Here is a 27070-nt window from a genome sequence, read left to right as displayed (position 1 = left end):
AGCATTTTTCTCTTTCATTATTGATGAGGGTGAGAAGGTACCTTTATACTCCACAATAATGCAAGTGTCCATCTCAGGATGAATGCCATCCATCAAGATCATGAATCGAAGATTTTTGTCTACCTGGAATTTAACAATAAAATCAACAACTGTGTATGTCAGTTCGGCTTTTAATTTGGTATTGGAGAAAGTTGTCAGCTTATCTGGAAAGAAATCCTTCATTCAAAACTAAGATTTATTATCCTGTACAGTAGAATTATATCATTGGTAAATGAGGAAAAAATCTTTTAGGTCAAATAAGGTTGTATTTACAAAGTGCTACATACAGACAAAATAGGCCATTGTTTCTTTAATCTTAAAGTAACTACCTCATCTACAATTCAACCCAGAAAGCATAATTGGAAAGTATAGAAAAAACCCACATATATCTGACCTGCTGCCATATTCCAAATGGCACTACATTGATATTAGTCAACTGGACACCGCTCTGATTCAGATTCCAAAATACAGGTCTTTCCGTGTTTCCAACATAAATGGGAATATCTGGTCTTCTCTCAGCAAGCTTCTTCAGTGTCGGGTAGCTAGGATTAGAAGGATGAAATGTTGAAAGATGAAAGAATCAGATCATCTAGTAGAAGAAACAGTTTGCTCCTTACACCAACATGTTGATCAAGAAGCAAGGAATTGAAGAAACACTCTCATCAGAGTTCAAAAGAAGGGTTGCTTTGTTTTGTTTTTCTCAAGGCTGACTATAAAGGAGAAGGGGAGTTTCCTACAAGATTTCTTTTTTCTTATTAGAATATACCACATCCCATGGCATGGTATGTCAACCAGCATGCAAATTCTATCTGCTACACTGAGCTGCTTTGAGTAGACATAGTTCTAACAGAAGGTGCAGGGTGGAAAAAGTCATGTGGAGGTTTCTGGTAGGTGAAGTTCTTTGGAAAGATTATCTGAATGATAGCCCATTTTTCTAAGACAAGGATGGAACATATTATTTTCCATGGGAAGTGAAGATGGAAGAAGATTTTCATTTTTTCTCATTCCTCATGTAGCAGCTCCCAGGAAGACAAAGACCTGGTCCATAGGACGAGGAGAACCTGTGCGCTACCCACCCCTGTGGGCAGTTTTTCAACTTTCAAAGGTTGTTAGCCACACTTCAGTGTGTAGAATAAAGTAAAGGGGTGGAGGGAATAGGGGAAGTCACATAAAAAAATGTGATGGATTTCTGTTCAAGGGAGGGTGCGCTGTGCGTTTTTATATTATGTATTTGTAAAAGACACATCAACCCATTGTTTTATGTTTCCTAAAAGCAAAATATTTGTGACCTTTGTTTTCTATGGGAGTTCTGTGTGCCACCTGCTGTGGACCATTTTCTTTGCCTAGTGATGAGTGAACTGTGTTCTTTGTCTAAATACTGAGTTTCAGCCCTTTGGTTTGGTTTAAGTATCATGTCAAGTGCAAACTTAAATTCCCGCCACTTAGCTTTGTTTATTAAACTGAAGTTCTCTTTAAAAAAAAAAAAAAAGAAGAAGAAGAAGTCCTTATAGTCCGTCAGTTACCAGTTAGGTAACACAGTCAAATTAATGTAGAAGAAAACAACATTCAAGATTTGTAGTAATCATAAATCAGTACACAATTAACCAGCCACGTATTTTCAAATCCCTACATTAGATTAAGTCAACTTTTATTTACTGAGTTTTCATTACATTAAAAAAATGATATACAACTATGGGGTGTGGCAAAAACATGAATAATAAACAAGTAAATAGGTAACCATTATATGTCGAACATAGTGCTAGGCACTTTCACGTGGTACTTTGATTCTTACCATAAAAACCCTCTGAATTTTTGTTTTGTTTTTATAAGTGAGGAAATATATTCAGAAATATACAACTAACAAATAATAGATTGGTATTCAAAGTCAGGTTTCCCAGATTCTAGCCCTCGTGCTTCTTCTATTAGAAGGCAATCCTAGACTCTTATGAATGCACTGCCTGATATAAGGCTCACATTTGTACACAGAGTACAATGTCAAGGAAAATAGTTATTTAATTGTAAGAAAATGTCCAGGGATATAGTTATTTAATTGTAAGAAAAGCATGCAGGGCAGCCCAAGTGGTTTAGCGGTTTAGCGCCAACTTCAGTCCAGGGCCTGATCCTGGAGACCCAGGACTGAGTCCCACGTCAGGCTCCCTGCATAGAGCCTGCTTCTCCCTCTGCCTGTGTCTCTGCCTCTCTCTCTCTCTCTCTCTGTCTATCATGAATAAATAAATACAATCTTAAAAAAAAAAGATATTCAAATAAGTAGAATCCGGGGGTGGGGAAAATCAGTAAATTCTGTTCTTTAAAAACAAAGGATTTGAAAAACAAACAAAGCTAATTTGAAAAGTCAAAGATTCTTTGAATGTGCCTCCAATCAGAGTTCAGCACCTAAATCTTCTATTTTAAAGGACACAGGAGTTAGGATAAATTACTCTAAAATGGATGTTTATTGTTTTGTGATTTTTTTAAAAAATCGTTGACAATTCATACTGGCATTTATTAAAAATCATCTATTACAATACTCCCTCCATTTACACAATAAAATCACATGTCTTTGACTAAAGACTACTCTCTAAGGACATTGGCTTTCCCCCTTTGTTTTTTTGAGTGATACCATTGGTAAATGAAAAGAAAACCATCTTCCATTTTAGCTCAGGTAAAGACTGTGTTTATAGAATGCTATATACACACAAACCAGGCCATTGTTCCTTTAGTCTTAAAGTGACTACTTCACCTCTGTTTGAGGACTGGTGTTTTAATGCCTGACAAGTTCACCCACATGAGTCCCTGAAATTAAAATTGAACTGGTTTGTAGGGCTGTGGTTGTGATATAACAAGACAAAATGACATGAAAACTTCTTCCCTTACCTTAAATTCCATGTATATCCTGAATAAACTGTTATTAAGACTTCAGGCAAGTGCATTTGTAATAGACACTATCGTGCAATCACCTCATACATGTTATACTACTCTTTGTAGACAAGCTATATAAAATTATTACCATGTATCACTGTTATCACAGGATGCATGAACCCAGAGTTCTCAGAAACTCAGGGCTGTGCCAGTTTAGTTCCAGGACATTGTGTGTGACAGAGGTATCATGCAGTGGACAAGTAGATTTTTCATTATAGTACCACAATATTAGGTTGTCACCAATTTGTAAGTGTGCTGCGGGTAATTTGTTACTAAACCAATAAATTAAGTTTTTTTTTCCTTACAAAAAAATAAATGTGAACATATTCATGTCCTAGAGATCTCCTATGCTTGAGTAGAAAATCCAAGGGCCAGTCAACCAGGAAGCAAAACCTATCATCCCTAACCATAGACATTTCTATCAAAGGAGTGTCCTACATGTGACCTCTGTCATGTAGGATCACAGAAAAAAAAAAGTTGAAGTTACTCCTTTTATAGCATTGTGGGCATTGCTCTGTGTTTATATTAAACCCAGCAGCAGTGATACAAACTTCTCAACAAGAACAGAACCGCTCCTGTGATTAACCAAGGGGTTCAGAGCGTGCTCCCCAGTCTTCTCTAAATAGTTCTTTTGCAAATGTGTGTAAATTCTTCTTTCCTCCCTCCTCTCTGATTGCCTGGGTTGGGGAGGTTTCAGTTCTTATTTTCAGTATGGATAGTTGGTTTCAGTGAAGGGTTGGATGAGGCTGACTCAGGCTTAAAAAGCGGGGATCTCAGGGTTATGGAGATGCTCTAAAATCCGCAATTGGCAAACCACAGCAACCTACTCCTGCAAGCTAAGAATGGTTTTTACCTTTTTAAAAGGGTTGAAAAGATCATCAAAAGGACATATGGTATTTTGTGACATAATGGAAATTCTATGACATTCAAGTGTCATTGTCTATGAATAAGACTTTATTCAAATGCAGCCTTATCTAAGACTGCCTTTGTGCCACAACCACAGAGTTGAGCAGGTTTGACAGTGACCACAGGGCTGGTAGAGCCTCAACTATTCAACCTCTGGCCCTGTACGGAAAACGCGAGCAGACTTCTGCTACAAATGTTGAACTGAGAAAGGAAGTCAACTCTGACCATCCTTCACTGCAGACTTTTACCACATGGCTCAAGAGTGGGAAGTGAGAGGATAGGGAGGGTTGTTAACCCCTGCTCCTCCTCCCCACAATGGTTCCTTCCTCACTCTGAGTGGTATATAAAGCTTGAAAGCTCTGCTAAAAGGAGGCTATGCAAATATAAGGAATTATCTGAATTCTTCTTCTCCTCACCATCCCAACTGAACCTTGCCCAAAGGGAACAGTAATGGCAAAAGCATCACTGCCCTGTTTTCTTCCTAGCAGACTGCTCAGGACTCCATTACCTGAGATGGTCCGAGTGCATATGACTGATGTAAATTAGGTCTGCCTGGCACAGCCTCTCCAGCCAATCAGAGGGAGGCTCGTGCAGCAGCCACCATCCCCGGGCAAAGGCAGGACCTATTAACCAGGGGTCGAACACCATCCTCTTGTCTCCCAGCTTGAGGTCCATACAGGCGTGAGCGAGGTATGTTATCTGTTGGAAGACAGTGAGATCAAATAATTGAATCATTCATTAACCAGCCAGCAACAATGAGCTGAGAGGTCTTGCTGCTTAGCTTACTAGCCAACCCTGGAGAACTTCGCTTCTAAGAATGCTCAAGGCAAGTAGGACTCCAGGGAAACTCCGCGAAAGTCTTTATATGGAATACAGCTCCTGAGACCCATCACCCCTTCTTTAAAACAGAAATTCTCATGGCTGGTTTTAGGTGTCAAAACAACTGATTTTCCTAATTTGCTCTATTTAAATTAGCTCCTAAATGCTTATTTACAATCTGCACTGCAGAATATTCTCCATGACCAGTCCTCAAGGGCACAATTTATAAGGGAAGGCAGTTAGAGAGGTAATGTCAGACACCTGGGGAGTTATATGCCGGAGTGGCTGTGAATAGGCAAGGAGTGGATGACTCCCGTTGAGTTTGGATGGGTGGGCACACCATGCTGCTTCCTTTTCTTTCCTTTTCTTTTCTTTATCTTTCTTTCCTTTCTTTTCTTCTTTTCTTTTCTTTTCTTTTCTTTTCTTTTCTTTTCTTCTTTCTTTCTTTCTTTTTCTTTCTCCTTCCTTCCTTCCCTCCTTCCTTCCTTCCTTCCTTCCTTCCTTCCTTCCTTTTCTTCTTCTTCTTCTTCTTCTTCTTCTTCTTCTTCTTCTTCTTCTTCTTCTTCTTCTTCTTCTTTTGCAAAACATTTTATTCTTTACAGGGAAATTCTGTGTTTTTAATTAAATCCTATTATCCAACATAAAGTACATGCTTAGTTTCAAGACTTCCTCTTCTAAATTATGTAACTTACTCAATATGTCAAGGTCTTCTGGGAATGGCTATAAAGAGGCACAGAGAGACACAGAATGGGAGATTCCAACTCAATTCCTCCCTCTTTTCCCATGGTCTGACACATCCACAGCAAACAGGAAGTACATCAAGAAGCAGAGATAAGGTAACAGAAACTCTGGTGTGGAAAGGCAACAAAGAGGGAGAAGAGAGGCCAAGGAATTCAATTCTGTTTTATTATGCCTGTTTTAGCAGGTTCCCATTTGTTTTCTCAGAGAAGTCAATGTCCATTTTTACAAGCTTCCCAAATATTCCAGAAAAATGAATTGACTGTTTACCTCTCCCAAACTGCCAAACTGTTTCCTCCATAGAAAATCCTAAAGCTAGGAAAATTTACAAAAAGGTTTGTAAAAGATTTTAGGGCATGGTGCAGAAATATACAACTAGCCATCTTATCTGACAGCAATCTGATATCAAAGGTAATTTCCAAACTTCCTCCAAAACTTTGGCATGACTCTCCTTTGGGAACTCCTTTATTCATGGCTTTTTGGTTTTTGGTTTTCTTCTGAATATATTTCTTTGAAATTCCTATCAAGTTCTGGGGATTCCTAAGAAATTTGCTTAATAGTTCAGAATAACTTTATTTCATGTCCTAACTAGCCACCTCAAAGACTATTCAAGGTAATACAGGATGTAAATATATATATCTTCGTTTTATTTTATATATTTACATATTTAAATGGACATCTTAGTTTTATTTTTGTTTTTAAGAATATTATAATTTTATTACCTGTACTTCTCCAAAAGCCAAATGTTCCGGAGCTCTGGGTTCTGAATCCCAGGGGTTAGGAGGATTCAGTTCTAGAAGTAAAAGTCCATTTTCTTCATCCATTTCAACAACTGGAAGCAAAAGGGAACAAATATAGATTCACAACAAATATGGCTTTGAAAAAAACATCACTGAAATAGAAATGCATGGCTCAGGTACACAGAGTACCAAAAGTCAAAGGGATATCAAAACAAAAGGCAATACTCATTTGTGTCAAACAATATCTGCCCAGACAAGAGCTTAAGACCAACACCAACTCATTTCTTTATTCATATTACACTTAAGGAACTCACTGAGTCAGGGACATAGACACACAACAAACAACTTCATTACAATCAAATGAATGAATGATAGAAATCAAGTGCTATGGGAATGTACGGGAGGGAGCACCTAATCTGGTTGTAAGGATCAAAGCAGATTTCAAATAGGAAGTAATGCTCCAGCTAGACTTGAAAGATGAGGTATTTGGGGTAAACAAAACAATTATGATGTAGTGAAGCCAAAGGGGTGCCCAACAGCATGTACAAAGCTGTGGAGATAGGAGAGCTTGATATTCACAAAGTGACCGGTAATTTAGGACCAAGGAAAATAGTATTTGAGGCAGGCAGGATGGGCAGGTAGCCAGAGTAGGTCACAAAGGATCCTGAACAGCATATGCTAAGAATGAATTTGGATTTTATCTTGTGGCAATGAGGAGTCAATGAAGAATTTTAAGCAATTGTGGCAGATGTTACTGGTGGCCTGCACAAAATCTATTCTCTCCTTCTTTCTTATTGTTAGCATCCTAATTTTTTTTTCTTAAGAGTGGTGGTATACGTTATCTAAAGGTCATGATTTCCCAGCCCCCCACCCCCTGCAATTATGAGTAGCCACAAACATAGCTCTGGGCATTGATGGAGGTCGCTGAACCTCTCGCGGAGGACAATCCCTTATGACTTTCTCCTCTTCCAGATTCTGGAAACTGATCCCCTCATCCCTGTGGTCCTAAAGATGGCTAATCCAGTTGCTATCAACATTAAGTCACTCCACTTTCTCTGTGATTCTCCCATAGCCACACCTTATAAAAACCTCTTCGTGAATACACCCTCATCAAATTATCCTAATTTGGGGATGCCACCTGTTTGTTTTTGTGAGTCTAACTAAAACAATAATTTAAAATATTACACTGAAACCCTAAATTCAGAGGGGTAATTACTTCTGAGGGATGAGGGTATATATGATGTGACCAAGGAAAAGTATATAAGATCTTCCCTTGGTAATCTTTTAGGTCTTAAGCTGGATGTTGGGCACATAGGTGTTCACTCTATTATTTTTGTACCTTTTAAATATTGCTTAAGAATTGAATAAAAGCCTTTAATATTTTCTTAATAATTATCAACTTATTTAATAGTGAAACACAATTGGCTTTCTTAATAAAATTAGAAATGCACGAACGATGCTTGATCATACCATTGTTACTAAACCACGTTCTTGAAAATGCAAGTGGTATAATAAAGATATATCTTACTATTATCTCCAGGTTATGTGGTTGCTGGAAGATAGTGTCATGAAACAGAACATTGGCTTTCAAAATATCTGAGTTGGAATCCTACCTGTGCTGCTTATTATCAACATCCTGACCTGTAGAGTAGGATTACAATGCAGACATTATAGGGAGTTCTGGGAATTAAATGAGATAATAGATCCTACCTAAAGTGTCTAGTACTATGCCTGGTACAGAGAGGCATTTAATAAATAACTGGGACTATTATGGTAATTATTGTACCTTCAAGGAATGAAGAGGTAAAAAGAGAGTTCAGCACTGAACAAACCAAACTACATACTAGCAAATACCAGTTAGAAAATACTATAGTGGGGTGCCTGGGTGGCTCCAATGGCTAAGTGTCTGCCTTTGGCTCAGGTCATATCCCAGGATCCTGGGATTGGGCCCCACATTGGGCTCCCTGCTCAGTGAGGAGTCTGCTTCTCCCTCTCCCTCTGCCTCCTCACTCCACTCAAGCTCGCTCTCTCTCTTTCTCAAATAAATAGATAAAATCTTTAAAAAAGAAAAGAAAGAGAAAGAAGAAAGAAAGAAAGAAAGAAAGAAAGAAAGAAAGAAAGAAAGAAAGAAAGAAAGAAAGAAGAAAGAAAATAATCTGGTATTATATGAGAGACTCTCAGAAAACTCCTGCATTGATACCCACTCTGAAGGATTCTCCTTCTTCAGAATTTTTCTCCCCTAAGAGAAACAGAGGAAACTAATAGTCTGTAACTCTTAACTATTATTCCAAAGCAAGCACCATAAGGATCTCTATGCCCTTTGCACAAAGACAAACTACATATATGCAGAAAAGGACAATGTAATCCCTGCCAACTCCCTGCATCTATCAAGCAATGAGAATGTGGTATCCTTATTTTGACCTCACAAACTGACAAAATCTGGGTTATAACTTAATATTTATCCAGAAGAACAAACGAATGGAATTCACTAAAATCTTTTTATAAGGAAGAATAATGAAGAAGAATTAAAACAAAAACATGTTAGGAAAACTGTAACAATTAAATCATTGATTATTGTCCTAAAAACAGCCAAGAAGAGGATCCTAATAAACCTAATTTGATAGATTTAAAAGGGAGAAGTCACAGGTTGGAGGCAAAGAATGGGTTGAAAAAGAGTGTCATGGCAATCGGTTAGCTAAGTAGCCCCGTTGATCAAAGACACAAAGAGAAACAACCAGGTGGTGAGAAACTCTAATAAAATAGAATATCAAAGGGAGGACAGCAGAGTTTAACAGCAGTAGAAAATGACTCCAGCGGAAACTCTGAATAGATGTAAGTGTAAAATGAAAAAGTTCTAACACCAAAGAAAATTAGCAAACGCGTTTGGAAACTATCAGCAGCACACCTGGGAGACAAATGGAATTTAAAACAATGACGCTATCTTTGCCTCAAATGAGAGAAGTCACAAAGACTGAGCAAGCCCTGAGCTGTTCAGTACGAGGAGAAAAGGCATACTCATAAGCTAGTTGGTGGGAACAAAAATTGGTCCATTCCAAAAGGTGGGTGGTGGTGCAATGCATCTGAAAGAATGGATGGAAGGGAAGGGCTCATTCATTCATTTAGGATCTCAAGTGAAGAGGAGCATGTTCATCATATTTTTAAGTTCATGATACTTATATTTGGCCCAAACAAAGCTCCTCTCTTATTTATTTATTCCCTTTATCTCTTTCCCACATTCACTGCCTTCTCCTCTACAGGCCACTAAAGGTGTTTGTGCAAAATTATATTATATTGTATGTGTGCATCCTTCATTTATATGAATGATATTGGGTCTCTAGTCTCTTTCTCACTTTTTCTCTCTCAATACTATGTTTTTAGGATTCATTCATGTGTACATCTAGTCTGTATCTTCTAACTGAAGTTTAGTATTCCATGGTCCACCACATTTTAGCAATTCCCTCTCCTGGTGGTTGACCCCTAGATTCTAACACAATGAGACTACTTTGGGATATCAACAGGAATAGGATGGATGGATCACAGTGTATTCAGAAACCTCCTTGGGCTAATCGGAGTCTGATTACTCTCCAGAATGGCTGCACCAGGCACACTCCCCCAAATGTGGATTTCATTATCCCTAAATATCTGAACCTTTGGCATCATCTCGGGTTTAACTCTGTATCAGTCAAAAGATGTAAAGTAACACCTCATCACTTTATTTTGCAGATTTCTGATAATGAGTTTGAGCATATTTTCATATACTTAGAGCCTTACTGGGAATTCTTCTATAAAATGCTAGTTCATATCCTTTCTTCATTCTGTAGTGGGTTTCCTATTTTTTTCAAATTTTTATATTTATTCATGAGAGACACACAGAGAGAGGCAGAGACACAGGCAGAGGGAGAGGCAGTCTCCCAGTAGGGAACCCGATACGGGACTCCATCCCCTGACCCTGGATCACTCCCTGAGCCAAAAGCAGACACTCAATCACTGAGCCACCCAGATATCCCTTCTTTTTTTTCTTTTTCATTTTTTTTTTTTTTGGTCAATTTCTTCCTATAGGCTGGATAATACTCCCTTGTTGGTTATAAACATTGCAAAGTAATCTCCCAAATTGTCACGTGTCTTCTTTGTCCACAGCATCCTTCATTCACCAGAACTCCTTAGTGGTGATAAAATCATAGTCCTTATTTTTTTTGTCCCTTTAAGCTGCACTTTTGAAGTGTTGTTGGAAGAGTCAGAAAGTGCCACCAATCCCTAGATCACAAAGATATTCTCCTACATTTCTTCTGTTACTTTTATAGTGCTACCTTTCTCATTTAGGCTATTAGGTTATGTAAAGCCTATTTTTATGTTGAGGTATATGAGTTTTTAGATATGGGTAAAAGCATTCATTAGTTATATCCTTTTGCCAGTCAGTAATTTAACTATCTTTTGGAAATGACTCCAAATACAGAGATGCTCTTAAGCACAAGCATGATAGGTTAATTTAATTTTTATTTTAAAGTTTTTATTTTAATTCAAGTTAGTCAATATAAAGTGTTACATTAGTTTCAGGTATACAATACAGAGACAACAGCTGGAGCTCTTCACCACAAGTGCCCTCCACCTCCATCACCTATTTCCCCCATCCCCCCACTGACCTCCCCTCTGATCAAACCATCAGTTTGATTTCTATAGTTAAGAGTCTCTTTGTTGGTTTCTCTCTCTCTCTCTCTCTCTCTCACTTCCCTTTGCTCATTTTTTAAGTTCCACATATGAGTGAGAGCATATGGTATTTGTCTTTCTCTGACTGACTTATTTCCCTCAGCATTATACTCTCTAGCTCCATCCATACCATTGTATATGGTAAGCTTTCATCCTTTTTACAGCTGAATAATATTCCATTGTGCATACACACACACACACACACACACACACACACACACACACACGTATATATACATATGTCTTCTTTATCCATTCATCTATCAATAGACACTAGGCTGCTTCCATAATCTGGCTATTGTAAGCAATGCTGCAGCAAACATAGAGGTGCATATATCTTTTCAAATTAGTATTTTCATATTCTCTGGTAAATATCCAGTAATGGAATTACTGGATCAAATGGTAATTCTATGTTTTATTTTTTGAGGAACCTCTATATTTTTCTCCACAGTAGCTGCACCAGTTTGCACTCCCACCAGCAGTGCATGAGGGCTACATCTTCTCCAACACCTGTTCCTTGTTGTTTTTGATTTCAGCTGTTGTAACAGGTATGAGGTGGTACCCCATTGTGGTTCTGATTTGCATTTCCCTGATAATTAGTGATATTGCACATCTTTTTATGTGTCTGTTGGCCATCTGGATGTCTTCTGCCCATTTTATTTGGATTATTTGTTTTTTGTGTGTGTTGAGTTGTGTAAGTTCTTTATATATTTTGGATACTAATCCTTAATCAAATATGTCATTTGAAAATATCTTCTCCCATTCTGTAGGTTGACTTTTAGTTTTGTTGACTCTTTCCTTTGCTGTGCAGAAGTTTATTATTTTGATGTAGTCCCAATAGTTTATATTTTCTTTTGTTTCCCTTACCTCAGGAGACATGTCTAGAAAGAAGTTGCTAAGTAAGGCTGATGTCAAAGAGGTTGCTGCCTGCATCCTCCTCTAGGATTTTGATGGTTTCTTGTCTCACATTTAGGTCTTTATTTCATTTTGAAATTGTGCATTGTGTAATTTAGTAGTCCACTTTATTTCTTCTGTATGTTGCTGCCTAGTTTTCCCAACATCATTTGTTGGAGAGGCCATCTTTCTCCCATTGGATATTCTTTTCTGCTTTGTTGAAGATTAACTGGCCATAGAGTCGTGGGTTTATTTCTGTTTTTTTTTTTATTCTCTTCTTTTGATCTCTGTGTCTATTTTTGTGCCCACAGTTTTATTTTAGATGGCAAAAGTAACACTACAAACAGCCTAAATTCCAACAACAGGGAAATGGCTAAGGAAGTTATTTAAGTTAGTATTTAACGTAAACATACTTCCAAATTTTGTATGTATAGAATCTGACATAATATGACTAATGTCATAATACTAATAAAAGAAAATACACAAAAATATATAATATATAGAGGGGCGCCTGGATGGTGCAATTGGTCAAGTGTCCAACTCTTGGTTTTGGCTCGGATTGTGATCTCAGGGTCATGGGATCGAGCCCTGCATTGCAGTCGGTGTTCAGCAAACAGTCTGCTTAAGACTCTCTCTCCCTCTCCCTCTACCCTTGCCCCTGTGCACTCTCTCTCCCAAATAAATAAATCTAATACATATATATGCATATATATCAAATAATTATAATTATTATAAAAAGATGACTGGAAGATGGAACAACTAGATAGAAGATCAGCAAGAAACAGAAGAGAGAGAGTCATATTATGTCAGATTCTATACATACAAAATTTGGAAGTATGTTTACGTTAAATACTAACTTAAATAACTTCCTTAGCCATTTCCCTGTTGTTGGAATTTAGGCTGTTTGTAGTGTTACTTTTTGCCATCTAAAATATCTAGTTGATAGCAAGAAACAGAAGATTTGAACAACATTATACACCAACTAGACACAACAACATATACAGAACACCCCACTCAACTGTAACAGAATATACATTTGTCTCAGCTACATGTGGAATATTCTCCAGCATAGGCCATATGTTAGGCAATAAGGCAAGTTCAATAAATTTGAAAGGATTAAAGTCATATAGAGTATGTTCTCTGACCACGATGAAATGAAAGTAGACATCAGTAAAGGAAGAAAGATGAGAAATTCACAAATATGTAGAAATCAAGTAACAAACTTATAAATACAAATGGTTTAAAGAAAAAAATCACAAGAAAAAATAGGAAATACTTTAAGATAAATAGAAACAAAAACATAACATGCCAAAATGTGGCCAAAACTGTATAAAATGAAATTTTTACCTGTACACACCTATATTAAAAAACAAAGATCTTAAATAAAGAACCAAACCTTCTACCTCAAGATACTAGAAAAAGAAGAGCAAACTAAACCCAAAGCAAGCATAGGGGAGGCAGTAATAAAAAAAAATTGGAGCCAAAATAAATTGAGAACAGGAAAACAAGAGAAAAATCAATGAAAACAAAAGTTAGTTCTTGAAATAATTAACAAAATTTACAAACTTTTAGTTTGACCAAAAAAAAAAAAAAAAAGAGGAGACTGAAATTACTAAAACCAGGAATGAAAAAGGAGACTGATTTACAGAAATATATATATTTAGATAGATAGATAGATAGATAGATAGATAGAATACTATGAACATTGTATATCAACAAATTATATAACCCAGATGAAATGGAGAGATTTCTAGAAAGTAACAAATTAGCAGAACCAGCTCAAGAAGAAATAGAATATCCAAGTGGGTCCATAACAAATTAACAAGATTGGGCCAATAATCAAAAAACTTCCCACAAAGACTAGGTAAGGCCCCGATGGTTTCACTGGTGAATTTGACCAAATGTTTAATGAAGAATCAACACCAATAATTCACAAACTCTCCCAATAAATAGAAAGGAACACTTCCCACCTCATGGTATGAGGGTAATATTACCCTGATACTGAAACCAGACAAAGATATCACATATATGAAGCACCTGGGTGGCTCAGTGATTAAGCACCTGCCTTTGGCTCAGGTCATGATTCTGGGGTCCTGGGATCGAGTCCTGTATCAGGCTCCCCGCAGGGAGCCTGCTTCTCCTCTGCCTATGTCTCTGCTTCTCTCTATGTGTCTGTCATGGATAAATAAATATCTTTTTTTTAAATTTTTTTTTTTTTAAATTTTTTTTTTTTATGATAGTCACAGAGAGAGAGAGAGAGAGAGGCAGAGACACAGGCAGAGGGAGAAGCAGGCTCCATGCACCGGGAGCCCGATGTGGGATTCGATCCCGGGTCTCCAAGATCGTGCCCTGGGCCAAAGGCAGGCGCCAAACCGCTGCGCCACCCAGGGATCCCCATAAATATCTTTTTAAAAAAGATATCACACATACACAAATATAGACCAATAGTCCTCAAGAATATAGACATAAAACTCCTTAAAAATATATTAGCAACTACTATTTAGCAATATAAAAAATAATTATTACCATGACCAATTGGGGTTTAGATGAGGTTCAATTTTCAAAAGATATAAGACTGGCTCAATATTTGAAAATCAATCAATATAATACATCACATTAATAGAACAAAGGAGGGAAAACTACATCATCTTCTCGATGTAGAAAAGTCATACAACAAAATCCAACAACCTTTTGTGATTAAAAAAAAAAAAACCTCTCATAAAATTTAGAAGAAAACTTCCTCAACCTGCTAAAGGGATCCAATAGGGATCCCTGGGTGGCGCAGCGGTTTGGTGCCTGCCTTTGGCCCAGGACGCGATCCTGGAGACCCGGGATCGAATCCCAAATCGGGCTCCCGGTGCATGGAGCCTGCTTCTCCCTCTGCCTATGTCTCTGCCTCTCTCTCTCTCTCTGTGTGACTATCATAAATAAATAAAAATTAAAAAAAAAAGGGATCCAATAAAACCTCTGGTTAACATCATACTTCATGGTGAAAGACTAGATGCTTCCCCCTAAAATCAGAAATAAGATAAATGTCCCTTCTTGTCACTTCTACCTGGAGGTTCTAGCCAAGGCAACTGGCCAAGAAAATGAAATAAAAGGTATCCAGATTGGAAAGGAAGAAATAAAACTACCTCTATTCAAGACAACGTGATCTTGCAAACAGAATAATTCAAGGAACCAACTAATAAACTATTGGATCTAATAAATGGGTTCAGCAAGGTTGTAGGATATAAGGTCATATAAAAAGATAAAGATATCTCTATATGCTAGCAATGAACAATCTGAAAATGAAGTTAAGAAAACAATTCCAGAAAAAATAAGTGGGAAATATCAGAAAGGGAGACAGAACATGAGAGACTCGTAACTCTGGGAAACGAACTAGGGCGGGGTGGAAGGGGAGGTAAGGGGTGGGTGGGGGTGATTGGGTGATTGGCACTGAGGGGGGCACTTGACGGGATGAGCACTGGCTGTTATTCTATATGTTAGCAAATTGAACACCAATAAAAAATAAATTTATATTAAAAAATAAATTTAAAAATGAATTAAAAAAACAATTCCATTTGCAATGGCATCAAAAATAATAAAATACCTCAGAATAAATTTAACAAAAGTAGTACAAAACTGATATCCTAGAAACTATAAAACACAGTCAATAGAAATTAGAGACAACTTAAAAAACAGAAAGGCATCCCATAGTCATGACCAAAAGACTTGTATTGTTAAGATGGCAATAAGCCCCAACTTATCTATAGATTCAATGCAATTCCTACCAAATATCCAGCCCCTTTTTTTCCTCCTCGAAATTGGCAAGCTAATCCTAAAATTCATATGGAAATGCAAGGCACTCAGAAAAGCCATGACAATCTTGACAAATAAAACAAAATTGTATGATTCACATTTCCTGATTTGAAAAACTTACTACAGAGCTATAGTAATCAAAACAATATGCAACTGGCATAAGGATAGACATATAGATCAGTGGAATAGAGAGTCTAGAAATTAACCTTTACATTTATCAACTGATTTTCACCAAGGATGCCAAAATAATTCGACAGAGAAAGGCTTAGTCCTTTGACAAACAGTATTGCAACAGCCAGATATCCATATGCAGGAGAATGAAGTTGGACCTACACCTCATACAATGTACAAAAATTAACTCAAAATGGATCAAAGAACAAGATGTGAGCTAAGAACTATAAAATTAGAATAAAACGCAAAAGTAAATTTTATGACCTTGGATTAGGCAATGGTTCCTTAGACTATTAGTCTATTTGTATGTCAGTCTAATAAAGTATATTAGTATATTAGATTTAGATATTCTAGGCCTACCCTTTCTTAGACACAAAGGATACAATTTACAAAGAAAAAATAAATAAACTGGACTTCATCAGAATTAAAAATATTGTGTTTTAAAGGACTGCAGTTCAAATGTGAAAAGACAATCCACAGAATGGCAAAAAAATAATTGCAAATCACATATCTAATAACTTGTAGACTTGTATCTCTAATATACAAAGCATTCTTGTATCTTAATAATCAAAGGACTTAATTTTAAAATGGACAAAAGATCTGGATAGATTGCTCCAAAGAAGATAAATAAATATAAATATAAAATGGCCAATGAACACATAAGGAGATGCTCCACATCATTAGTTATAAGGGAAAGGCAAACCGAAGTCCCAGTGAAATACCTTTTCATACCCAGTAGGATGGCTATAATAACAAATATGGACAATGACAAGTGTGGGTGAGGATGTGGAGAAATTGAAGCCCTCATAACTCAGTGGCAGTAATGAAAATGGTACAGTGTTTTGGAAACCAGTTTGGCATCTTCTCAAAAAGTTAAACACAGAGCTACCATATGACCCAGAAATTGTATTCCTAAGTATATAAACAAGTGAAAACATGTCCACACAAAGATTTGTACACAAATGTTCATAGTAGTATCAGCATCATACCTAAAAATGAAAACAACTCAAATCCACCAACTGATGCACGTGCACATGAAATGTGGTCTCTCCATACAAGGGCCATAGTCATAACGCACAAGCCCTGAGAACACAATGCTGAATGAAAGAAGCCAGACACAAGGGCCATGTATTGTATTATTCCAAATATATAAAATATCCAGAATAGGAAAATCCAGAGACAGAAAGTAGATTAGCGGTTGCCAGGGGCTGACGGAAAAGGGGAATGACGAGTGATGACTAATAGTTATAAAGTTTCTTTGTGGGGTAATGAGAATGTTCTGAAATTAGATGGTAGTAATAGCACAACACGTGAAAATACTAAACACCCCTGGACTGCACACAGTAAAATGCTGGATTTTATGGTCCATGAATTGTATGTCAATAAAAAAAGGAGGAAGAGAGGGAGAAGAGGGAGCGGTCAGGGGGAGAGGTAACCATGGTGAAGAATAGAAGGAAAGATAGCAAAGCAGAGGCTATCCTGGGTCATGGGAGTGCCGATGAGGCCTTTCTTCCTTTTACGTCTCTACCTTTGTAATTATGACCATCTATTTTTTTATAATAATGATAATTACAAAACCATCTCAGCTTATATCCCAGGGTGGGACTGCGTGTTGCTTCCTTTTCTTGGGACATGGTATGAAATCACCACAGTACAGGTAGCACTTGGCGGAGGAGTGGGCTCTGTCAAACACAATTTTCATTCTCATGCAGTCTCCTCACTTGATCAAAGGCCAAACTTCACTGGGGCCTGTTGCTCCCAGTCCTCCGCTGACCTTGCTGCCACCTGCTGCCTTGCCTTTCACAGGTCCTCAGCACCAATTCCCAGCTCATCGCTCTGTTTTCTGATTGACCCAACTTCCTACTGGGTGGAAAATCCCTTCTTCCTGCTTCTGTGGTCCCAGGCTCAGGGGACATGTGCAGATTATCTGAGACCTCTGTGTACAAATAATCATACTCTGTGTACCAAGTGCCAAGAATTTAACAAATGTTCACTTGGAGAATTCTTACAACAACCCAATAAAGTAGCTTCTACTGATATTATCTGCATTTGGGGGAACAGAAGTATAAAGAAATTGAAATCTCATCCAAAGTCACTGAATTGTGTGTTTGAGCATCAGGATCTGAACCCAGGCTGTCAGGCCCTGTGTGTCCACTCTTAACCATTTTGCTACCCTGTCTCTCTGTCGGTCTTGTCCAAAAGACAAAGGTTTTATAAAAGATCCTAAGGACCTATAGATATCTAGGTTACACATTCATGAGGATGATAGTGTACTGTCCTTCCACTTATGTAAACACTGTAATAGTGCAAACCATTGATTATTATCAGTTTTCTGCCAAATTAACTTTGCAGTATTTGTACAGCACATGTAACCAGTTCCTGATAACAATGCGATCTATAGGCTTTCTAGACTAGGTCAACTGACATGGGGTGGGGCTTACTGACAAAAGAAGATGGTAAAAAAAAAAAAAAAAAAAAAAAAGAAGATGGTAGTCCAGACATCCCCTTCAGGGGCATGGGAGGATAAATTTATGGTTAAAGAAATTAGCAACTCCCCCAGAACAGCATTCTACCTTCTTGGGGGTGAATGGAAAAAACATGCACCCTAGTCAGTGACCCCTCTACTCATAGGGGAGCTGGAAGACAGCTGTGCAGGTCAGAGTCTTCTTTAAAAAACGATTTGGAGTTGGTCTCACTAAGACACATGGGGAAGAGTAGCCCTGATATTCTAAACCATAAACATTATATAAAACTTTATTTTTCTTTATAATCAGAACTATTGTTTTAGTTTCCCCAGTATCACTTTTAAGATATGTTAGAGTCATTGCTCATGTTTAAATGGTTTCCTTTTTGTTTTTCTTATATATAGTATTGCTTCTCCTCCTCCTCATTCTTAAGAGACAGCACAGCAGATAAGACTTGGAAGGTTGTGGAACTGAGGCTTCTAGGTGGGGGCTGATAATCCGGACCAGGATGGAACAATAGCTCCCAAAGATGTCCATATTCTAATGCCCAGGAACTATAGATTGATTAGGTTATATGGCAAATGGGAATTAAAGTTGCAGATAAAATTAAGGGTGCTAATCAGCTGACCTTAAAGTGGGTAGGATATCCTGGATTATGTGGGTGAGCCCAATATGTATGTCACAAGAGTTCTAAAACCTGGAATCAGAAGACAGAAGAATCAGAGGGAGATGTGACCGCAGAAACAATGGCCATAGAGAGGCAAGGCTTTGACCATGGACAAAGACAGCCTCTAGAAGCTGGAACAGGCAGACATGGATCCTCCTCCAGAGCTTCCAGAAAAGAACACAGCCCTGCTGACACTATAACTTTAGCAGCAGAGACCCATGCTGGCCTTGTGATCCACAGAACTGTGAACTAGTCTATTTGCATGGTTTTAAGCCGTTATATTTGAGGGAATTTGTTACAGCGGCAAATAGGAAAGTAATGCAGAAAGCCTTGCTTCCCAGATACAAGGGAAAGAACCCACCACAGGGAGAGTAGGTCACAGTGCTGTATGCTGGTGAGTTTGGGTACGCTGATAATGGCAAGTGACCCCTGAATCAAGCCACATGGAAAGCTCTGGCGACCTTGACAGGAACCATATCTGTGCTATGGAAGGACTGAAACTCCACCAGGACACCTATTCCAAGGGGGTCCCCAGTTCTAGGCGTTAGAGGAATTGGAATATGACTTAACCAGGGGACGAAGGTCTAGTAAGGCCTTTTGTGAACACCAGACTGTGTGTGTGAGCTAAGAGCCAAGGCCACAAGTGGTGATCTAGGACAGAGAGGGACACCCCCCGCAGGAGTGAAGCACTTAAGATCACCAACTCCAATGCTATCTCGAGTATGAAGCTCTCTGTAATCTCCCAGTCTGATAAAATCTGTTCATTATTCCTGTAACAATCATTCTGAAACAGTGTTCCTAACACATTTCCTTTTAAGGATTGTCATAAGTGACTTTTTCTAGGGAAAAAAACCACAATTTTAATAAGTTAGAACAGAAACACACTTATTACTATGACTGAGCCCTTCTTACTCTATATAGGCTTCCTGGGATAGGAGGAAGCAAAAAAGCAGATGTGGAGCCAGCTGACTGAAAATCAGACATAACTTGTAGCCTTTTATCAATGCCCAAAAGAGCTGTGCAATTTGAAGTACTTAATTTCCCAGATAAAAACGTGAGCATTTATCATAATTATCCAGAGGATCATGTATACGATCATCTACCTTCTGTGTCTTCACAGAAAAAATATTCTGAGGACCATTCTACAGTACACAGTATCTATAAGACCCCTCAGAGCTTCCTTGATCCTAGCTGGTCACAGGCTTGTCTCAGCTACCACTTCCTCTAACATCATCTCATTTACCCTGGCTCTTACTCATCTTTAGATCCAGTCCATTTACCCATGCTTGGTTCCCAACAAATATGTGCTGAACAAATGAATAAATGAAGGGAGCTTTTGGAGAAATCTTGTTTGGAATTTACAGTTGTTCATTCTATTTTTAAGAAGTGGGGGGCATCTGGGTGGCTCAGTGGTTGAGCTTCTGCTTTCAGCTCAGGGTGTGATCCTGGGTCCTAGGATTGAGTCCTGCCATGGGCTATCCGCAGGGAACCTGCTTCTCCTTCTGCTTATGTCTCTCCCTCTCTCTGTCTCTGTCTCTGTCTCTCATGTATAAAAAAAATAAAATCTTTAAAAATTAAAAAAAAATTTTTTAAAAGTCCAACTCTACACAGTTTAAAATCAGAATATATCCAAAGCTTCAAGTGTAATTAAAAACAAGTTGACATAAAGGATCCTAGGAACAACAATAGCAGAACATATTTATTAATACTGATGGTATTTACCTAGTTCATCTTGACAGAAGCTGCTTGGGGGGTTGATATACTTCATGGTGCTCACATCTAACTTCCAGTTGTGTTTTGTGCATCTAACAGACCTGCATGGGGAAAAAAATGTACTTAGGTTTGTGAAATGGTAAAAATGAAATTAATCTTACCATGCTTAAGTGCATTATTTTGCAGTGAAACTAAATTAGGGGCTTGAACACCAACTATGTAAAAGGAAAACCATTAGGAGATAATACTTAATAGCCAAGGAAATATATAATCATCATCAGTAGGTGATTTTGAAAAGGCAGATAAAAAATAAAATAAAAGTAAATAAAATAAAGAAGGAACGAATTTAAATTCCACATCACAAAATGACACGTGTCAGACAAAGATCAACAGAGCCGAGAGAATAAAGTGGCCTTTGGTTCACTAATTGAGCTCCAACTGGAGCCAACACAAGGGAGGAAAACAGTAATAAAGGCGTGTCTCTGACTTGACCTCTACCACAGTGTACTAAGCTTTGGTTCATCTCAAGTTTTCACTTTTCAAAGATAAAGGATTTTCTTAGAGTCTAAAATTTCAGGGCATGGTCACCAGATAAAATAATGCCCAGTTAAATATGAATTTCAGATAAATAGCAAATATTTTAAAAATACATCTCGTGCAGTATTTGAGAGATACTGAAAATTTGCTGTTAATCTGTCATTCAAATGTAACCGAGCATTCTGCATTTTCCATTTGCTAACTCTGCTAAATCTATTCCAAAATGAGAATTAGACTGTGACAAAACAGGATGTATATTGACTTTTTTTTTCTCCATTTCTTACCAGAGCGTTGAAAGGGGTGTGGTAGTTGGGGATGGGGTAGAAACAGTTCTATTTTTCTCAGTGTTTCTAGTGAAGTTGTGTGTGTTTTTTTTCTTTAACAGTTAAAGAATTAAAAAACAACAGCCAAGTATGTCTCACACCGGAAACACTCAGATATTTTTAACTAAAAATGTCCGTTTTAACATGTAAGTGAACTAGACTGATTTTTTTCAAGCTTCATCCTATCTAGAATTTTAAAATATTTTTTTTCTAGAAATAAAGCAAAAAGCATCTGCCACACTTCGATTTATGGTGGATTATTCTATGACATCTCCTTTCTTATCAGTGAGTAGCTGACAACCCTCCAAAAATTGAGAGAGAACATTACAGATGCAGCTCTTCCACATGCTGGGCCATTTGAGAAGCAACCTAGCAGGACCTGGAATGCTCAGAAGCGGCAGCCAAGCGGGAGAAAACAACAGCTTCACACGCAAGAGAGGGTGTAAAAAATTGTCGAGCTTAAGAAACAAGAGCCACAGCTCATAAGGGCTACAGATCTGGGTTGTATGTGAAGAATAAAAATGCCTGAGGTGGAGAGAGGAGAAGAGGTAGGTCAGCATTCTTGAACACCTCCTGGAAGTGAGTGATTTTGCTGGTGAATCACTGCACAGAGAACTGAGTAGAGCAGCCAAATTTGGAGAAGTGGCTGGGGGAGAGCCCTGCAGAAGTTTCTCTGGGGACTCGGTTCCAACAAGTAAATGCTTGGGGAGCTGGATCTAGGAACAGGGGGGAGGAGTTCAGGTGTAGGAGAGCTAAGAGGGCTCGGGGAGGAGGGGGTGGAGGCCCAAACACCATAAGACATTTGTCCAGGTCACTGAACTGGTAGGCCTGCAGCTGGCCTTCTAACTGGGGCGGGGGTGCGGTGGGGGTGGGGGCAGATTATGCTCTCCATCACAAAGCTGTGACATTCCTTAAATGACTGGCTAAGTGGGCACTGTGTGAAGGAGAGGAGGGAGGGGAAGAAGAGAAGAAAAGCAGAGTCTCCCAACTGCAACAGTCACAAGACTCCAACAGCTGTGAGTGCCAGAAAAAGGTCACCTGCGACAAAACCACACATGTCTGAGGTCCCCCTCACTGGATCCACTGAGAAAAGGGGAGGGAATCAAGATAGAGCTGTCAGCAAATTATTAAGAAGTGGTTCTTCTAGAGCACAGCTGTCAGCTAAAAGTATATTCCATGTAATACTTGGAACACATTTATACTAAAAATAGGCTCACTGTTCATCTGAAATGCAAATTTAGAGGGAATCCTTGTATTTTAATTTTCCCAACCTAGCAATGTTATCTGAGGAGCCAAGCAAGCTACAGATGCAACAGTGATTAAGACTTTAAAAAATCTAACAATATGGAGGTTGGGCCCTGAGACTGAATATTCTTTGAAGCAGAATGGTGTGCAGCCGTGAGAGCATCCTCACATCTAGTGTGGCTTTCTGTACACATAGCAGGCGCTTTGGAACTGCTGCCCAGCTCCATCTGGGTATGCTAGCCCTAAACTGTCCACACGTGACCTGACAAGACTGACAACACACAACACAGTGCAAGGAAAAAGCCCAAGATGGGCATGTTTGAAACCACACAGGTCAACTTAGCATGCACAAAACCACCCTGCTCTGTCACTGCCCTTATGCCGTGGAGGTATGAGTTTAATAGGCAGGTTTAATCAAGGGGCCGGGGCCTCAGCACTGGTTCTTCCAAGAAGTGATCAGAAGAGCTGCTGTTCAGGGCAGGAACTGTTGAGGGACTTTTACTTTTGTTTATTAATCACAATGAGGCTGGCCAGGGAAATTGTACCTGCTCTCCGGTAGGGTCTGGAAAAGTGCCCCAACCCAATACACACACTACAGGGGCAATGGGATGAGACCTAGGGGAGGCTTGAATGTCTGAATACAAAAGCAGGCCAATGCACATCCAAACACTCACTCACACACATAGACACACATGCCCTAAAGCTTCAGTGTCTATCAAGCTAGAGATAAATCTCAGAATTCTCACAATCGAAATGCACACTAAGAGGTGCTACACTTGTCCTTGGGTAGTTTTGGAGGCTTGACCCAGGCTGGGGTGAAAATTAGAGGAGAATTAAGAAAAGATCATAACATTTTGTGATCAGAGAGATGTCCTAAGTGAGCACAAGTAAATATTACCAATTTACTAAGGGGAAGTGATTTGTTGAATGATTTGCTTAAAATTTCTCATGAGCACATTTCCTGCCCAAATCTAGCTGTAAGAGGGGTCTCCAGTGAGAAGGCAAAAGAAGCCGTCAGTACCTTCCATCTAAATCCTCGATGTCTTTGATGAACAGGCCTCCTTGATGCTTGCACATATTCTTGCATGCCCGCAGGTGATTCTTATTCTTGTAGAGGATGTAATCTTTGCCAGTGTTCTTATTTCGAAAAAAATTGATTCCTTCCTTCAGATTGGCAACTTCAATGGGTGACAGATGCAAGAGGATCTCTGTTGTTTGTTCAATGCTACAAAGAGGCAAACCATTGGAGTGGAAAATCAGTAATGTTAAGTGTTAAGAGATAATCACTTGGAACCAACAGCTCAAAACCTCTTCTTTACTACAATACTTTGAAGCCCCTCCCTCCAAGTATCCAGGCGTGGTGGCTATCTGATGTGCACTTTCTGCCCTCCTTTATGTGTAGGACCTACTTGCTGAATGTGGGTCTCTGCCTTCCCAGAGAATGAAGAAAGCCCCTGTTACTTGCCTGCCCATAGTCTGCTGCTGCCTCTCCCTGGGGGATGTGGAAAGGATGATAGTGGCTCTCTCAGCTTCTGTTGCTCATTTGCTCCCACAAAGTGTACAAGGGAGAGTGTGTACCCCAGCTCACTATCAATTCCGTTGAACCACTTCCTCCCTCTGCCACACCTCCTTCCAAAACAACTCTATTCACCTCTAAAACCCCCCTCTGCTCTCCCCGACCTCAGTACTCTAGCATTTGGACCTGATGCTTCTGCCAATGACAGAGTTCCTCCCCCTTTGCCGCTGAGGGTCACACTTTAGGTTCAAATATAACTCAGTCCCTTCCCCTCTGCCCTGCCTTTGCCTTGGTTCAAAGGCTTGCCTCTGAAGCTATCCCCAGGACAAGTTTAGCACCTCTTAATTTGCATTCCTATCTATAAAACATTAAAACCTCATGCCCAGCAGGGTCCCCTGTTTACTTACATGTAGATGCTTTTTAAAATAACCTCTATCTTCTCCATGTTTCTCTCCCCATCACTTAGCAGACTGTCTATCCCAGGGTATGTCTTTACTAACTAGCTATTTAATGAATTAACCCTCTCACTGTACTTAATCTGAATAATTTATACATAAAGAACATGCCAGCAGCAAAAGAAGCATTTGACTCTTTCATATTTGTTTCAGACCCCAATTTCTTTTTTTTTTATTTTTTTATTTTATTTTTTTTTATTTATGATAGTCACACAGAGAGAGAGAGAGAGAGGCAGAGGCACAGGCCGAGGGAGAAGCAGGCTCCATGCACCGGGAGCCCGATGTGGGATTTGATCCCAGGTCTCTAGGATCACGCCCCGGGCTAAAGGCAGGCGCCAAACCGCTACGCCACCCAGGGATCCCTCAGACCCCAATTTCTAAACAAACTCTATTTATGATGCTACTCTGAAGCATAACAGAATATAATTTTTGCCAAGAGAAGTTCTAAAATATCTTTTTGCATATGTCACATATATTTTTGCATGGTATGAAATCTGGGTGCATGCTGCTTAATCTTACACTCCATCCCAAACCAAAAGTGGTCAAGATTCCCTTCACGTATTAACTTAAGACTGATTTAGCTCAAGTACGTTTGTGGCATTTTCACTTTCATTTTAGACATTCTGCAAATTTCTTAAATGGGAAATAAAAGTAATTTTTAAAAACACACCAAGATAGAGAATAATAGGTAAGGTATTTCCAAGTTTAAACTGATAAAGTATAGCTATATAATTAAATATGATTCACTTTTTTAAAGAAGATTCTCATTGTCACTTCTGTCCCAAATTCTTGGTAATTATATTCACAACAGATCTCAATATTTCCAAAAATATTTGTTAAGTGATTTGATAGGAAAGAATCTACTCTAGGCCTTATGAATTTTTTTTAACTTTGTTCTTATGAGTACAAATACCTAACATCAAGCCACAGTAAACTCTGACACAATTCCTAGGATAATTAGTCTAAAAGTGTAAAAGGAAAGCTTCTTTAAATATTTTGTTTTACTTGATTGAATGAACCGCTTGGCCAGTTTTGTGTTAGATTCTAAGGCTTTCCATGCACCACGTAAAGCAGGTTGAACGAACTACATCTTTGTTTACTAGTTCTTTGAGAAATCATATTGGAATCTAAGGCAAAAGGAAAAAATGTGGGACACCTGGGTGGCTTAGTGGTTGAGCCTCTGCCTTTGGTTCAGGTGGTGATCCCAGGGTCCTGGGATGGAGTCCCTCATCAAGCTCCCCGCAGGGAGCCTGCTTCTCCCTCTGCCTATGTCTCTCTCTCTCTCTCTCTCTCTCTCTCTCTGTGTGTGTGTGTGTGTGTGTGTCTCATGAATAAATAAATAAAATCTTTAAAAAAAATCAATAGGCAATATGACCAGGACAACTACAATACTGAAGGGAAAGCAGCACTCACTCTTAAAGGGCTCACATACAGACTCACTTGACCTGGAAACCAGCATAAAAATACCAGATTTAGAAGTGCACAGACCACTGGTGAAGGAGACCCACTTAGTAAACTTGGAGTACACGCCAGAGAGGCAGGCGGTAGCTGGGCCTCTCCCTGGGGACTGAACACATTGGCAGCATCAGCTTTTGCTCTTATTCTGCCCCATGGGTACCAGTTAGGAATCCTCCCTCTGGACTCAACACAAGGAGGTGCACCCTGCTGGGGGCACCACACAACCCTGCACCTTGGCAAGGCTCATACCAATAGGACATTGATCCCAACCACCAGCACGCACACAGCAATCCTCCCTGGGCTTGTCATCCAGCTGGGCTGGAAAACAGCTCTGCCCACTGGCATACTTGCAGAGGTCCTGGCCAGGCTTGCATCCAGCCACAGGCACACCCAGGGAAGTCACAACTCTATAACGAGAGAGCAGCCCACTCAGAGACACCACTGAAGCACCTGATTGTGGTGTCAAAGGAGATTGTGCTACTGGTCCCCACAGGACAACTCCTACATAAAGCCATTCTTTCAAGACTGGGAGGCATAACTGAACTAGTACATAGAAATAAGCACAAAGAGTTGGGCAAAATAAGGAGACAGAGATTATGCTCCAAAGAAAGGAACAAGACAAAACCTCAGAAAGAACTAAAAATGGAGACAAGCAATCTATCTAATAAAGAATTTAAAGTAATGGTCAAAAAGATGCTTACCAAATTTGGGAGAAGAATAGTTGAACACAGTGAGAACTTCAAAATAAAAAAATAGACAATATAAGAAAGTACCAATCAGAGTTGGAACAAAAATGAAGAAAACACTAGAGGGAATAAATAGCAGATTAGATGATAGTAGTAGATTAGTTATCTGGAAAAATAGATCAGTTATCTGGAAGGCAGAGTATACAAAAAAAAAAAAAAGGAACTTTAAAAAATGAGGGGCAGTTTAAAGGACCTTTGGGACAACATCAAGTGC

The 27070-nt window shown here is 38.9% G+C and overlaps 1 protein-coding gene across 10 annotated transcripts in view; it reads right to left on the bottom strand.

The window, feature by feature from the left end:
- Positions 1-27070, bottom strand: part of LOC140626472 (cytidine monophosphate-N-acetylneuraminic acid hydroxylase) — a 115042-nt gene that overhangs the window by 62515 nt on the left and 25457 nt on the right. For all 10 annotated transcript variants that reach the window (XR_012025649.1, XR_012025647.1, XR_012025648.1 and 7 more), the window contains exons 2-7: positions 23703-23906; positions 20586-20677; positions 6144-6253; positions 4373-4563; positions 434-581; positions 42-123 (exon numbers count right to left, since the gene is read on the bottom strand). Coding sequence is in view for 5 of the 10 variants with exons in the window: in XM_072814281.1 (XP_072670382.1) it covers positions 42-123; positions 434-581; positions 4373-4563; positions 6144-6253; positions 20586-20677; positions 23703-23906 (827 nt within the window). In the remaining 5 variants the exon portion in view is untranslated. The remainder of the gene's footprint in view (positions 1-41; positions 124-433; positions 582-4372; positions 4564-6143; positions 6254-20585; positions 20678-23702; positions 23907-27070) is intronic.

The sequence above is a fragment of the Canis lupus genome, chromosome 37, assembly GCF_048164855.1.
Source record: "Canis lupus baileyi chromosome 37, mCanLup2.hap1, whole genome shotgun sequence".
Classification (NCBI taxonomy): Eukaryota; Metazoa; Chordata; class Mammalia; order Carnivora; family Canidae; genus Canis; species Canis lupus.
The sequence above is the reverse complement of the archived record's forward strand: the minus strand, read 5'-3'. Positions and strand labels throughout refer to the sequence as shown.